Source organism: Tamandua tetradactyla, chromosome 6, assembly GCF_023851605.1.
Source record: "Tamandua tetradactyla isolate mTamTet1 chromosome 6, mTamTet1.pri, whole genome shotgun sequence".
Lineage (NCBI taxonomy): Eukaryota > Metazoa > Chordata > Mammalia > Pilosa > Myrmecophagidae > Tamandua > Tamandua tetradactyla.
In genome coordinates, this window is record NC_135332.1 from 50,090,450 (window position 1) to 50,107,735 (window position 17,286).

The following is a 17,286-nucleotide window of genomic DNA, read 5'->3' on the forward strand; positions in this document are numbered from 1 at the left end:
TCTGTGCTTTTGAAGATTAAATGAACTAATATGTGTAAAATACTTAGAGCAGTGTCTGGTACATGTAACATGTTTAATAAATATTAGATATCATTTTTGTTCTCTTCTAAACTTCTACTGATGCTCCTTGAGGACCAGTTCCCTTTAAAAAATGAAGGTAGCTTTACAATTTTCTCAATTATAAAAAATAATGAATGTTAAATTATTCAAATCATGAAAATCTATAGAATGTAAAAAATTCTCTAATTCAGTTAACATTTTGATGCTTAGCTTCACAGTCATTTATTATGTACATGTATACCTAGTTCCCCTATCAAAAGTTATCTAAGTTGTTTCCATTATATTAAACAAATGATGACCTTCTGTTACCAATAACATGATAGATGGTGCTGATGACAACCCCTCCTCCTCAAGACACACAGAAAAATACTAGGTAAAATAAAATACATAGAAAATATTGTTTTAAAACATAACTGGAAGATATTTTCTGAGCAGATTTCTTACAATACAGTCAATACATAGAGATAAAGAAATGGAAAATATGAAAGAGGGTAAGAGATGTGGAAGATAGAATCAGTAGGTCTAACCATGTTTAGTAGGTGTTCCAGAAATAGAGCTTAGAATGGGGAAGGCCTAATATTTGAAGAGATAATGGATGAAAATTTTTTAGTGTTAGTGAATGACATGAATCTTCAGATCACAGAAGCATACTAAATCTTGAAAAGAATATATAAATATTAAACCAAGCTTTTTCAGAAACATATTTAAATACATGGAAATTTCATGTATGATAAAAGTGGTATAAATCAGGGAGTTTAGGATAGACTTCTAATAAATGGTGTTGGGACAACTGTGTAGCCCTGGAAAAAGATGCTCATGTCATGAGGAGGGAAAACTTCCCATAAATCAAGGAAGAAAATAAAGGCAAATTCTTTTTTAACTAGTAAGGAAGGTCTTTCTCATCAGTTCAAAACCCATAGATGAGAAGTAAAAGTTAATAAACTAAACTCTTTAAAAAAACAAATAAATGGAAACTAAAAAACTTCATCTGAGGAAAAAAAAATACCATGAGTAAAAACAAAACAGTAACACTTAAAATTTTTGGTACATATTGCCATATTGCCCCCTAAAAAATGTTTTAATGTTTTTGTTTTTTCATTTTATCATTGGTTCATCATAGAGGTTTGTAAATACAAAGAACAGTATAAAGCTTATGAGTTGCTTTATTCTTTTGTCTTTCAGGCACCAGGTACATGAAAAAGAAGAGTTTAAGGCTTTGAAAACATTAAGTATTTTCTACCAAGCTGGGACTTCCAAAGCTGGAAATCCTATTTTTTATTATGTTGCACGGAGGTAAGAAATGCTCTGTTTTTTGTTTCTCTTAACAGTTTTTAAAATGTTAGCAAATATGGGGAGACAGTAAGTTTGATTTTTCCGTTTGACCTAACAGGAATTGAAGACAAGTTTACGTGGGTATTCCAGGGTAAATAACAATCCTGTTCCTAAAATGATGCTTGGTATATTAGGAAGTATTTTTCAGACTGCCTGTTTTTATATTGGCTTCTGTTTCCTGCATCTAGTTTTAAATTATCATCACAGTGGATTAATTACCAAGAGTAAAAAATTCACAAAGAATCTTTGTTTCCAGGTATATTCTGATTAGATAGTATTCCACAGCATAATCAGGAACTTTTTGTTTTAAAGCAGAAAGAAAACTTTAAGAGCATTATCTCTGAGAAATTTTAATAATATTCCATGTAAGCTACCCTCAGGGTTATTTGGAAAATCCCTATAAAGATGGCAGAAGTGACAGCCTAGAAAATTGATTGTATTAATCCATGCTGTCCTCCAGGCTAGTCAAGGCTAGTTCCTAGAAAGCCTTTCTGGAAAGGCTGTGAGCACCTCCTAAATGATAGAGTCAATGCTTGCTTGCTTTCCCTGCCTTTCTTTTCTTTCTTAACTTGTTCTGCCTTCCTTTTGAGAACTCAAATGTGATATTATTTGGTCATTTTTTACTTCTTCCCATTTAGCATGACATAAGCTTGTAACATGTGAACTTTAGAGACAATGTGATATGATAGAGAGGGCACTGCTTTGGGGTTTCAAGGGCTATGTTTAGTCTTATTTCTGCTGTTCATTGGCTGTGGGACATAAACTTTCTGAGTTTCCTGAATCAAACTATGGAATTAAGGTCATGGGTAGAAAAACTTAATGAACACTTAATGGTTATGAGAGGCAAAAACTTGGCAATTTATAGGAAGTAAATTGACACTGAAAAATTTTAGGAGGGGGATAAAGAAAGAAAGATAGAAGGTATGAAACTCACACTTCTCCTGCCTTCTAGTGCTGCCCTAGGAAGTTTATTTGAATAGGCTCAGGTAGGAAGTCCTGACTCAAAAATACCTATTTGATACAATCTACAAAATATGGGCTCATTTAAATTATTAAACTGTTCCTTTAAAACATGCCTTCACTTAGGCATATTATATCTGCTCTTCATCCGTGCTTCATTATGAATTCATTTAATCAAGTAATTCAGATAGCCTTAAAACCAAGAAGTCCCAAGAACTGTGTGTGCATGTTAAAGAATTAAAAGTGTAGAAAATTGAATTTTTCTTACTCCTTACCTTTAACTCTGAGTCACATCTCCTCACCTTCCGGTGAGAATCCTTCCTCCAATTTTAGTTACTGTTTCTAAATTGCCTAAGATAGTTTTAATTTTCTTTTCCAGTTGAGATGAACTGTATTTCTTTTACAATCCCAGCCTTTATTTAATGCAACCAGATATTTTGACTTTATCTTTCCTACTTTATCTTTTCCTTCATAAAAAAATGAAATATTGGTGAAACAAATAGGTAAATGAGTGCTCCCACCTCCCCTTTAATTGCTGTTAGTTTACAAGTAATGAAGATTTCTGGAAAACTTTAAACTGAGGTTTTTCCTCAGGATCAGAAACTGTAAGATTGTGTTCCTTCTTTGCAGTGACTTAGAAAAGGCCAAAGGCAAGTTGAATGGGCCTATTGCAGTTTAAATTCGTGGAATTTCCAAGAAGCTTTTATAGTATGGTGGCTTGAGAAGCTTAAGGATTTCCAGTGCTGTTGCTCATTAGCATGTTAGATAAGTTAATTTTTCTGAATCTTTGTCTTCATGTGTTTAAAAAAAAGGGAGGAGGTATGAAAGTTATTTCTGTATCAGGGAAGCTTAGCCTACCTAAATTATGCCTAAGAGTCACCTCCAGAGAAGCTCTTCTGTTGCTTAGATATAGCCTCTGTCTCTCTAAGCCCAACTCTGCAAGTAAACTCATTACCCTCCCCTCTGCATGGAAGAAGACATCCAGGGTTGTAGGTCTCCCTGGCAATGTGGTACATGACTCCCAGTGATGAACCCAGCCTCAACACTGTGGGATTGACAGTGCCTTCCTGACCAAAAAGGGAAAAACAAATGTAACAAGATAATGTATTAGTGGCTAACAGATTTCAAATATAGTCAAGAGGTTATGTTGGAGATTACTTTTATGTAAGCTTCAGCCAGATATTGTAAAATTGCCATGGTATGCCTAGACTCAACCAGCAGTATTCCTGTTAACCCTAAAGAGTATCCATGGCTCTATGAAAGTTTCAATCACTAAGTTTATTTTTCAGACACTTAAAACCTCCAGATTGTTCCTATACCAGATAAGCCATGAAACCCAGAGGCAGCAGTCTCTCTAAGAACATCATGGCATCCCCCTGCCCCATAATGTCAACACCCCTTTTCAATATGAAGAAGTTAGAACAGTCATTGCCCAAATATTCCTGAAGATTGGGAGAAAGATCAAATGAGAGGGAGGAATTGTAACAAAGAAGAAGATAGGATTTAACAAATGCTTGTGACTACTGAATCATTATATTGATATTTCTTCTTATTCTCCTAGTGTATTAGAACAGCTAGAAGGAAATACCTGAAATTGTGGAACTGTAACCCATACCATGCTTGAAAACTTGTCCTATAACTACCTGTTAAGCTGTACTTTGAAATATATCATTCTGCATATATGTTATATTTCACAGTTTTCAAAAATGTTTAAAAAAATAAAAAAGAGGTGAGGTGTGGGGATACTTAAAACTGTCATGTCTACTTCTCCCATAAAGTGTTTTGTGACCTAGAAATTCTTTCTAGAGAATCTTTGATTTTCTTTTAAATATGACCCTCCCAGTTTCAAAAGATCTTAATACTCTCAGTTTCTTACTTAGACTTACTAGAGCTTCTTCTGGCTTAAGTTTTTACCTGGAGTAAAGCTTTAACTCCAGGACAAATAAAGTAGCACATAGTAGCTGAGAGCAGAGAGAGTTACAATTCCTCCATTATATAGGTCCAGAAGAAAATAATGAAGGCCTTATTTCTAATAGTCAGTTTTGTCCAAGAGCACTTGAGTTTGACTTCTCTTTTAATACCCCTATGTTTCTGTGGTTTAGATTACCATATACTAGTTTAATGTCTCCTGAGATGTAGATTCCAGTCTCCTTACAGGTAATTCACAGATATTTCAAACTTGACATGTCCAAAACTTAATTCAGCATATATTCCAACCCCCTTCTTCATGCATGTGGACATACAAACATAACACACACGTCATGTTCTCTTTCTCAGTGCCATTGCCATCCCTTTCAGTACTCCTCTGTAGAAACCCTAATCATTTAAAAATTTTCCCTCCTTCTATTATCCTTCTCAAACAAGTCTTGATTTTACCTATGAGATCCTGAAAAACCAATTGTTTTGTTAGTTAGGCCTTTGTTATTGCAAAGAAGTCATCCTTAATTTCTTACAAAGTTAGACATTAGGAAAAGTATGAATCAGAGCAGTCTGCCCAGGTGGAGACTGAACTAGTCTGGAGCTGGCTTACACACTTTAACTCTCTTTCATGGCTTCATGATCGTTACTCTCCCTTAGAATTTTCCTTTTTCTGTATCCTTTTCATTTTATCCCCAGCTAATAACTCATTATTTTGGTGCTGTGTGGTTCAGATTCCGGAACAAGAATCTGCTCTTCCCTGTACTAATACAACATTCCTTTCCCTCCCTAATCCCAAAATCACTACTTCTAGGCCATTTTCACATTGCTTCTGGAGGTGTTTTCCGATACAAATCTAATCTTGTCTCTCCCACTGCCTTAAACCGCACCATTGACTCTCCATATAAAGTTTAAGCTCTGTAGACAGGCATGCAAAGTGTTCCATAATTTTGGCCCAGTTTACTTTTCTAATCTTTTTCTGACATTCACTCCCATACGCTTATGTTCCTGCTCTGTGTAAAATACCATAAATACAGGAATAACTGTTGTAGCATTGTTTATGGTGGGGAAAAAAAAAGAAAGAAAAAAACGTAACTGCTTTAAAGGGGAAATGGTTGATTAAACGATGATACATTGATAACTTGTAATAATGTACAATGTGTTAAGTTTACTTTGCTTGTTAAAATGCCAGAAACCCAACTCAAACTTGTTTAAATCAAAAAAGGAATTCATTGGCACATGTTACCAGGAAAAGATGGACTAACTTCTTGCATGACTAGATGCAGAGCTTTAAAAAATGTCATCTGGAGAATGTCATTCTTCTCTCTCTCTTGACTCTAATTTCTTTGCATTGATTTTATTCCAGGCAGCTCTTTCCAAGCTGTGGCCAGCAGTTCTAAACTTGCATTCTTCCAGCATAGTCATCCCAGTGGAAAAACATTTCTTTTCCAGTAGTTCCAATGGAAGTACTGGTCTTATTGGCCTGGCTTGAGTCACGTGCCAATTTCTGAACCAGTCATTATGGCAAGAGGAGTGTAATTTGTTGGTTGTCTAGGCCTGTATCATGTGCCCTGCTCCAGAGTTCAATGATGAGGTCAGTTCTTCCTTGAGTACATGGAAAGGTGGATATAGGCATAGAATTTCCCAATGGGAAAGGACTGCTGATACCAGAATGAGGAAAAATAAATCTGGGCAGGGAAAAATGATTGAAGTTGTCTGCATGCAGCTTTAAAAAGACCCAGAAGAATGACTCTGACACTCACCATATCATTTACAGAGTAATATGCGTTTGTGTGTTTGTATGTGTGTGTGCATGCACATACATGTGCATTTATGCACTAAGAAATGTGTAAAAGTATATACATTAAACTCTACGTGTTGCTTACCTCAGGGAAGTATGACTGGAGGAGGCAGAGGACCAATTATTATGTTTCTGTTATATGTTTTTCTGTTGTTTGACTTGCTATCAGAAGTGTATGTTATTTTCTAAGAGTAATTTAAAATATAAAATGTACAAGTTTTCCTCTGAGGACCATTGTGAGACCTGGTAATTACTTTCTGGCTGGTAGTAGTAATAATGATAATAGCTAACATTAATTGAGGCATACAGTTCATATTATATAATATCTCATTTAATCATCACAGTATCCTTGCGAGGCATTATTATTAATAGTGATTGACATAATTAAATAGAAATTTAGAGATTTTCAGTCATTCCCAAACCTACCTATCGGAATGATCTGGAGAATTAAAACAAACAAACATACCTACAGAACCTACCTTAAGCTGCCAAATCAAAACACAGGGCTAGGGCCTAATCTATATGTTTAATAAGTGAGTCATTTTTAGCCAGTTTACTACTAAGGATTGGGAATCAATCTTGGATTTCAAACCTAAATCTGTACGACTCCAATAGCCATACACATAAAAACTGCCCCATTAATAACATGGTTAGCACTGTAATTATACTAATTTGAGGGTTAAATCAACCTTTGTAAAGTAGCATGAAAATATAACCAGCAGTTAAAAGTATATTTCTGTGGGGAAAATGAGTTCTGAATTCCAGGCATCTGATTTAAAAATGATATTTTGATACACAGTGTCTTCCCATGTAGACTTCCTGTAAGGGTTTGCTCAAAGCAAAATATTCTTGTCATTGGAACAGCAGTATTATGTATTACAAAGGTTAGGAGAATAGGTATCGCTTTGTTTTACTAACACCATATTACTATTACACATTCATGAAACCTGGTAACATATATGAGAGTGTTTTGTAGAGCACTGCAGTTTCTCCTTAATGCAGACTGCTCCTTTTAAAACATCTGGTTCATAAAATATAAAATAATACAATCCCCATATCACTTCTCATCCCCCATCCCTGATATAAGCACACATCCACAGGCATACTTAGGTTAAACACCACGGACATAAGTTCTTCTCCTATACCATTAATGTAAACATCTGAGTTCCAATTCAGTTTTATAAACATTTGGAAGGCAAATGTCATATTTTACTCATTTTAGCATTTAATAGGGTAGTGCATCATTTTTTAATAAGGAAGAAAAGCATCATATTTAGATAATAAACATCCATAATTAAAATTTGTAAATAAACAAATTAAGCTAGAATAATGTTAATTTCTTAAGTAGTATGTTAATACAGATTTTTTTCTTAGCATGGGTGTTGTCATCAGCAGATAATGACTGAGATAAGAATGTAGGTAATTCGTGGCCACTTTAGCCTGAATGCAAACAAAACAACAAAGATGTTACATAGAAAAGATACTGAATGTTGTCCATTGGATAGGGTTTGGTGGTACCACTGCCCCTTGTCATGTTCATAGTATTCATAGTTGTTGCTATCTTTGGGGTCAGTGCTTTCTTCAGAGTTGTCTTGGGATTTGGAGTTGTCTTGGAATTTAGGGTCGTCTTGAGATTCCAGGTTGCCATCGAATTTAAAGTTGTCGATGTTGGGGTTGTATTACCGACAGACATGAGGAGTAAGATGATCAGTGTTAGCTTGAACATCATTTTCCTTCTGTTATAAAATAATTACATAAATTTAATCAAACACTTGGATCACAAACAAGTAGCAAGCAAATATCCTTGATCATGTTTGTTTAGTAAATTTGTTATGTATATGTTTACTTTTTCATGGCTATTAGTGAAAGAATAAATAATCTCCCTTTCTTTCTTCTGTTTTCTATCTAGGGCCACCACCTTACAGGGAGAAAAATCCAAAGACTAAAAGGGAGCTTAATTTGATCTTTCTATTTAAAAAAAAGGGGGGGGGGGCAGCAAAAAATGAAACACTTGACATCCAATACAATAAATATAGGGGTTCAAGATCAATATAGCGTGGGGCAGAACTAAAGGATGAAAGGCAATTTTGAAGAGAAGATTACGAAATTAGTAATGAAACCAGTATTTGCGTTTTCTTCTTGTGATTTCTCTTGACCTTTATTCCAGTAATTCAAGGTTTAAGCTTGGGTCACAAATTAGAATTTTAAATGTTTACTCCAAAGACTGAAAGAGGTTAAACCAAGACTAGAGTTTCCCCAGTGCTGAGATGAGTTTTCCTTCATTTTTCCCCCTCTCTGAAAAGAGTAGTTCTTAGAGAACTTCATAGTATTTTAAGATAGAAAGAAATTTACAAACCTCTTCATTTTACAAACAGGCCCAAAGAGCTTGACTTCTCTGAGGATGCATATCTAGTAATGACCAGAACTAGAACTTGAATCTGAGTGTTAGTCCAATGTTCTTTAGTAGATGTGGGCTGTGAAGACATGGTATATACATATACCAAATGTTTTATGATAAACCATTTTAAAAGAAGGCTGATTTTTCTTTTATCCCCTGTACAAATCAAATGGCTTGCCACATTTGAGGTATTGCAACCAGCCTGTGTTGGACATGGTTAAACAGTATCATCTTTTTTACCTTTTTAACCTAGAATTCAAACTTTGATTTAGAAATAGTATGTACTAGAAGTAACATTTTGCTCTAATGTATAATTAAGAAGATTTCAAATTAATATTACCTTTTGATGATCTTTCTTTAAAGATTAAAAACTCAGGTCTTCTCCAGTGTCCTATGGGGAATCTGATTTCTCATTCACAGAGTGCTCTTTAAATACAGTTAGTGAGAAGTCACATGTTGGAAACTTGACCTACCATTTGTTCTTCAGAAATATCCTATAGAGTGTTTTACCAACAGTTACTGTAAACAGATGGCATTTGGCAGAAATCAAGGAATTCAAATAAAATCTTTGAAAAATCCACTCACTTGTTAAAAGAACCCAGTGGATACCACTTTGTTATTCCTCAGATCCATGTATACACTTATGAATTCTTCACTGGATTGACTGTAAGTGAATATGCTATTTTGCCTGCTGTGGTTGTCAAGATTTAAAATAAAGCAAGCAAATTTATTAGAGATAGATGTCTATATATTTTTTAAACATTGGTGTATATCCTTCTAGGGTCATTTCTGGCCATTGTTATTTGAAGTTTTAAAAATAATTCAGGATTAATGCATTCCAGGAATTTAATTTCTGATAAATAAAACATATCAAAAAAGAAGTTAAACCTTATTAGTGGAAAACTAACTTAAAAAAGAAAAGGATTGCATATGAAAGCAATAATTCATACTGAGGCTTGTTCTATTTAATAGCGCTGAAGCACAAAAAGTAAATTCTTAGATTTTGTCTTTTGGTCAGCCTTTTTCCTTGATAATTAGCATACAGGGTAGTTGGGTTGTATTGTGCTAATGTTTTCATCACTTTGTCCAGTGCTATTTAAAAATAGCAGGTCTGTAAACAATGGTGTTGCATACAAGGAAATTGTTACATAAATGGCAGAACTACAAGTCAGTACATGTTTCCTACTTGTTTTACTTTGCTGTGACAATTTTCTTCCATCCTAAATGAATAGAACCAGTGCTTGCCAAATCTTATTTATCTGATATGTATAATATAAACCTCACTTAACTGGAGGTTAACATGGGCAAATCTAAGAAGTAAACAGAAAAGCTTCTTGGCAGCTAGAGTAAATATTGTAAATTAAAGATAATACAAAAGGATTTAGTACTGTCCATTCTCTACCTATTTTCTCATTCTGCAGATTTTCCTTTGGAAACATCTAATAAATAATAATAGTAGTATTTTGTCACTAAGCAGACTCTGCCTGTGACTTCTCATTTTGTTTTTCCAATCCTGACCTAGTGAATCCTGGACCTACACAACTCTTTAGCAATGCTTCAAAACCCTCAGTCTCAACATATTCAAAATTCAACCTTTTTTCCCTTCCTATCTTGTACCCACATATATTCTCAGTTAATTGCATCATCACCTAGCCAAATGTTCCCCAAACTTTTATTTCTTACTGCTCTTTCTTATTGGTCTTAAGCTGCCCAGGCCTCTTGCTGAGCATTAAGTAAAATTTAAAATTCTGTGCATCCAGCACTCAAATGCTCCTTCAAAATAGTCTTTTGACATTATCCAAGGTTTTAAATACCTCCCACCTTTGCATCTTTGTACACGGTCCCTGTTTACTCAAAATCCTTTCCTTCCTATTCTAAAATTCTTTTCTTCCTTCAAGGTCTAACTCTGATGTCACACCTTTTATGTGAACTTCTCTAATTCTACTCTTCAGAATCAATAATTAATGAACTTTATACTTCTATAATACCTATCAGAGTGTGCTTTTTACTATAGATGTACTCTAAGTCTTTCTTCTACTATATTCTGGCTTTCTCGTGGTCAGGTACCACCTCTTATTCTACTTATTCCCCTTTCCTCCAAGGAGGGTTGGTGCTTATACAGAATAGGATACACAAAAAACATTGGCATTCATTATTAATAGTGTCTAAAATAATAAATAAGACATTTGTCCGGTGCTGTTTCCTCAGCATTGTAAGTATAAACTTTCAGGTCACAGGTCCGAGTTTAAGTCCCACCTCTATTTTCTGGCTGCTGTTTTGAGAGGATCTCTTCATTTGAATAATATGGATCATGATGCGCATTTACAATCCCTTATCTACAATTCTGAAAACCAAGATCCTCTAAAATACTAAATTTTTATCAACAATGCTTAGTGCCGCAACTTAATTGGTAGAAGTACCTGATCTGCATTGGTATGGGGTTTTGTTAACTTTGTTATTCTGATGTTTGTTTGTCCCACTTACTATGGATATTCATGTTTCACTACATAATTATTAGTGGGATTGATTTTAGGGGGCTGTCCCCAATGCCACTGGAGCGTTACACAGTTAAGACTAGTACTCAGCATGTTTTGTTGTTCCACTTCCTTCTGGGTATATCAGTATACCATGTCTAACACCATTGTGTTTAGCTTGCCCCGTGTGACTGAGTTCTGATCAGTAAAATGTAGGTTCCAGTGGTATATGTCACTATCAGGTCTGGTTTCTGATTTCTCACCAGTCTTCCACTCTTGTTCTGTTCTGTCCACACCTTAAATAGATTGTTCAGTGGGGATTGCCAAGGCTTTATAAGATGATAGAACCACATGATGACATGATATAAAACAACTTTTGGTTTTTTAGGCCACTGATATTTCAGAGTTGTTTGTGACAGAAGTTAGCCTATACTGACTAATACAACTGCATGCTCTATAACTTGTTTTGCCTCTTCAAATCTATTTCTGTTCTTCTCTACCCTGCTTCATACTCTGAGAAACTGACCTGTGTGGGGTGGATCATTGGGCTTCTTTCCTCTCTGGCTTCCGGTTTGGCCCATGGGGAATAAAAGCAGGCGATTGGAGGGGAGAAAGATTGTAAGGTCAGGGTGTGTATTCTGTTGGCTCTGTGTCTGTGGAGTCACTGTGGGCTGACTGCATTCCTCCACAAAAATTATAGTTTTTATTAGACAACCTTCTTCACACAGGCCTCTCTGTCTCTAGTTTCTGGTAACTGTTCCCTTCCCTCATCCTTTCAGGCTCACTATTATCGTTTTCCTAAAATCTGAACAATTCTGAATTCAGAAATAAAAAAAACTTGTTCTGGGAGTTTCAGATAAGCATTTTAAATACAAGTGTGTGGGTTTATCGGGAGTATTAATTATGATAACTGTTCTGGTTTGCTAGCTGCTGGAATGCAATATACCAGAAACGGAATGGCTTTTAAAAAGGGGAATTTAATGAGTTGCTAGTTTACAAATCTAAGGCCGAGAAAATGTTCCAATTAAAACAAGTCTATAGAAATGTCCAATCAGAGGCATCTGGGAAAAGACACCTTGGCTCAAGAAGGCCAATGAAGTTCAGTGTTTCTCTCTTATCTGGAAAGGCACATGGTGAATGCAGTCAGGGCTTCTCTCTCAGCTGGAAGGGCACATGGCAGACACGGCATCATCTGCTAGCTTATTCTCCTGGCTTCTGGTTTCATGAAGCTCCCTGGGAGGCATTTCCCTTCTTCATCTCCAAAGGTTGCTGGCTCATGGACTCTCTGCTTTGTGGTGCTGCAGCATTCTCTGTTCTCTCTGAGTCTCTCTGAATCTCTCATTCTCCAAAATGTTTCCTCTTTTATAGGACTTCAAAAACTAATCAAGACCCACTCAAATGGGTGGAGACATGTCATCCCCTAATCCAGTTTAACAACCATTCTTAACTAAATCACATCAACCAGGGAGATGATCTCATTACAGTTTCAAACATGCAGTATTGAATAGAGATTATTCTACCTTTACGAAATGGGATTTATATTAAAACATGGCTTTTCTTAGGGGGCATGCTTCCTTTCAAACCAGCACAATAACATTTATGTGGCATTTAGTAGAGTCCCCAGCACATGGTAAGCATTTAATAAATGGTAGCCCCTATTTGTATAAGAATAACAACTATGTGGTAAATCTAAATTTCTCATATTTAGAGCCAGAACTTTGGGGCTAGTGAACAATTGTAAGAGCAGTATGTTTTCTAACTGTTCACATATTGATTCTTTTAAAACTCAAGATGAAGATGGAGAAAAGTGATCTACTTTAAAAAATCATCCGAAAAGTAATGAATTTCATACTTCCATCTCTTGAGAATTTCAAACAGCAGTTGTTCTAGTTTACAAGCTGCTGGAATGAGATATACCAGAAACAGAATGGCTTTTAAAAAGGGGAATTTATTAGTTGCTTGTTTATATGTCCAAGGCCACGAATATGACCAGATTAAAGCAAGACTGTAGAAATGTCCAATCTAAGGGCATCCAGAGAAAGATACCTTGGTTCAAGAAGGCCGATGACCTTCAGGGTTTCTCTCTTAACTGAAAAGGCACATGACAACATCTGCTAGCTTTCTCTCTAGGCTTCTTGTTTCATGAAGCTCCCCCAGGGATGTCTTCCTTCTTCATCTCCAAAGGTCTCTGGCTCCGTGGGCTCTCTTGGCTCTCAAGGTTCTTCCAAAGTGATTCCCTCTTAAAGAGCTCCAGTAAGCAACCCCACCTTGAATGGGTGGAGACACATCTCCATGGAAATGATCTAATCAGAAGTTACCACTGACAGTTGGGTGGGTCACATCTCCATGGATAATCAAAAAACTTCCCCCCAAAGGGATACAGATTGTGCAACAGGACTGATTGTAAGAATTCAGAAATGGAGAGCAGAATACCACCTAAATGTAGCACAATAATGTAAGTACACTGAATGAAGCTGAATGTGAGAAGGATAAAGGGAGGAGGGTTGGGGGCATAAATGAAACCAGAAGGAAGGATAGACGATAAGGACTGAGATGGTATAATCTAGGAATGCCTAGAGTGTACAATGATAGTGACTAAATGTACAAATGTTTATTTGGTACAAAATTTATGTCTTGACTAGTACATTTCCTAGTACAACTTATATGAACAGGTTAATTGAACACCACAAGTACATGGAATCTTGAATAGAGCATGAGATTTTGTAGGTTTGTCCAGTGTGATGCTCCAATAAATCCCAGAGTGATTTGAACAGTGAATAAAGAAGTATTTACAAATTCCCCTTGGGGGAATGGTGAGAAAGGGGGAAAATTCAGCTTCCCCTTTTAGAGAATTCCTGATATTCTCACAAGCAGTGGGGACAAACAAATCAATAGGCCAAGCTCTCAATCTTGGGGTTTGTTCATATGAAACTTCTCCCTGAAAATGATAGGCTAAGCTCACTTAAAGTTAGGCCTAAGGGTCACCCCCCAGAGAACCTCTTTTGTTGCTCAGATGTGGCCTCTCTCTCTCAGCCAACATAGCAAGCAAACTCACTCCCTTCCCCCTGACTACATGGGACATGACTCCTAGGGGAGTGGACCTTCCTGGAAACGTGGGACAGAAATCCTAGAATGATCTAGGTCTCGGTATCAAGGGACTGAGAAAACCTCCTCCACCAAAAGGGGGAAGAGAGAAATGAGACAAAAGAAAGTGTCAATGGCTGAGAGATTTCAAACAGAGTCGAGAGGTTATCCTGGAGGTTATTCTTACACACTTTATAGATATCCCTTTTTAGTCTGAGGTGTATTAGAGAGGCTGGAGGAAAGTGCCTGAAACTGTAGAGCTGTGTTCCAGCAGCCATGTTTCTTGAAGATGAGAGTATAATGATATAGCTTTCGCAGTGTGACTGTGTGATTGTGAAAACCTTGTGTCTGATGCTTCTTTTATCTATGGTATGAACAGATGAGTAAAAAAATGGATTAAAAATAAATAGGCAATAGGGGGAATAAATGTTAAAAAATAATACGTGGATACATGGGGGGAAATGTACATATTGCAAACTATGGACCATCGTTAATGCTAATATTTTAATATTCTTTCATTAACAGTTAATAAATGTACCACACCAATACTATGGATCAATGGGTGGGGCTGGGATAAGTGGTGTAAGAGGATTTGGGTTTTATTTTTAATTTTCATTTCCTTTCTGGAGTAGTGAAAATGTTCCAGAATTGATCTTGGGGTTGTATGCGCAACTACATGATGACACTGTGAGCCAGTGATTGTGTACTTCAGATGGTCTGTGTGGTGTGTGAGTGTATCTCAATAAAACTGTATTAAAAATAAAAAAATAATAATAATAAAAAAAGCTCCCACCCAGCAGTATTGAATGAGGATTAAAGGACATGGCTTTTCTGGGGTACACCACAGATTCAAATCAGCACAGCAGTTTTAATGTTACTCTAGGAACAATTAAGTCCACTTTTCCTTTCTCTAACTTTAGTTGTTTGGTCTTTTTGGGGTTTTTGTCTCATGAAAAGAATGTTGAACCTTTTCTTGAATAGCAGTTATACAAGTTATGTTGGCAGTAGAAGCCCTTTTTACTTTTTAAAAAATTCTCGAGTGTTACAGCTGTGTCTTTGACACTGCACCTGTGCATTATATATTATATCCCCTTTAAATATAACAAGATTTCTTTTTTAAGAAAAACACTTTAAAAATGTAAAAAATAGGGTGTAGGAGTAGTTCAGTGGTAGAATTCTCCCCTGCTATGCTGGAGACCCAAGTTCCATTCCTGGCCCGTGCTCTCTCACCCCCCCCACGTCTCCCCATAAAAATTCAACAAATGATGCTGCAATACGGGATAGTCACATGGAAAAAGAATGAAACCTGACCCCCACCATATAGCATACAAAAAAGAAGTAATTCTTAGTTCACAGGCTGTACAGAAGTAGCCACACACTTCCCACAGGCAGGATATTGCCAGGGGACCACAGTTTTTCAACCTCTGGTCTAGGCTATTGCAGTGGCTTCCTAGTTGGATTACTTGCCACCAGTATTTTGCTTCGTGCCCTTTCATGTTACTGCCAGAATGAGCCTTCTAAAATATGACCATGTCATTTCCAGATGAGACTCCCTGTTGACTCTTGTTGGCTAAATTTTCCACAGTTAAGTTATTCATGCACCTACCTTTGTAATTTTTGCCATATTACCTTCTCCACTATTATTTTCTCAGTATTTTTAATCTACTTTTTCTTAAATAAAGGAAATTTTATATTACATGGAAAATCAGTATTGGTTTACATAAATACAAAATCAGCAAACAAAATATAGCAGTAAAAAGAAAAATAGAACTATTGAATTTCTATTTCACATCCCACCAATTGTATTCGCACCACACTTCAGAAAATCCGTGATTTATAAGAGAAAGCCTTTGTTCCTTAGCATCTCATACAAGTCTCTTCATAATCTTTTATACTGCTCATATTACTTACAAGATTGTGTAACTGAAGCAGAAGATTGAAAGTAATTTTGATAAGAGGCTAGAGGCTGACCCTGTGTTCTGGAAATCTGATGATGCTGCCACCATTGACAGAGTTCCAAGTAAGCCTGTGTGTGCTTCAGGGCTATCCTCAAGGTGTGTTTATGATATGTTGCTGAGGGTTTCATTGGAGCAGTTATCAAGAAAACTCTAAGGGCCAGCAATACCACAAAATCTGCCCTGGAGCTCAGAATATCAAATGAGTAGTCTGTATAGCACCTCTGCTATAGTGCTAGAAAAACAGTCTTAAAACCTTTTGTCTCATTTACTCATTTAAATTTAATAATAGAAGACTGAATAATGATCACAGCATGTGGTAACATTTATATAAGCATTCTCCAGACTTTATACTCTATGCCTCCTATTATGTTTCATCTACCCTAACCATCTTATCATTGCCCATTTCTACCATACCATGGTCATCCTAGCGTGCCTTGGTGCTTTTACATAGGCTCATTCTCTGCCTGAAATACTCTTCCTTTAACACAAGGCAAGCTCCTACTTTTGAATTGAGATCCATATTAATAACCTGCCCTTTGACTTAAAAAATATATATATATATAATGTATATATATAACAACTTTATTGAGATATAATTCACATACTGTAAAATTCACTCCTTTAAAGTTCAGTAATTTTTAGTGTATTCAGAGATGTACAATCACCACCACTATCAAAGAAACCCTGTACCCATTAGCAGTCATTCCCACTCCTTGTTCCCTACAGCCACTAGCAACCATTAGTTTACTTTTGATTTCTATGGATTTACCTATTCCAGACATTTCATATAACTGAAATCATATAGTAAGTCTTTTGACTGGCTTCTTCTACTTTACATAATATTTTTAAGGTTCATCTATGTTGTAGCATGTATCAGAACTTAAATTCCTTTTTATTGCCCAAAATATTCTATTATATATGGACATACCTCATTTTGTTTATCCATTCATCAATGGATGAACACTTAGGTTGCTCCACTCTTTGGTTATTATGAATAATGCTGCTATGAACATTTTTGTGTAGGTTTTTATGTGGACATATGTCTTAGATTTTCTTAGCTCTATACTTGGAAGTGAAATTGTTGGGTCATAATTGTTAGGGGTTGTTTTAGTTGGCTAAAGCTGCCAGAAAACAATACACCAGAGATGAATTGGCTTTTATAAAGGGAATTTATTTAGTTACAAATTTACAGTTCCTTGGAGGAAAGGCAGCTAGGTTTCTCTGTCACATGGGAGGGCACACAGCAATGTCTGCTGGCCTTGCCTCCCAACTTCTGGGTTCAGACAGCTTTCCCTGGGGCTA

General features: G+C 36.1%; 1 protein-coding gene across 4 annotated transcripts in view; it reads left to right on the top strand.

Moving 5' to 3' along the window:
• NF1 (neurofibromin 1) overlaps positions 1-17,286 on the top strand; it is a 354,325-nt gene that overhangs the window by 229,515 nt on the left and 107,524 nt on the right. For all 4 annotated transcript variants that reach the window (XM_077165250.1, XM_077165251.1, XM_077165252.1 and 1 more), the window contains one exon: positions 1,243-1,353. In XM_077165250.1, the coding sequence (XP_077021365.1) occupies positions 1,243-1,353 (111 nt within the window). The remainder of the gene's footprint in view (positions 1-1,242; positions 1,354-17,286) is intronic.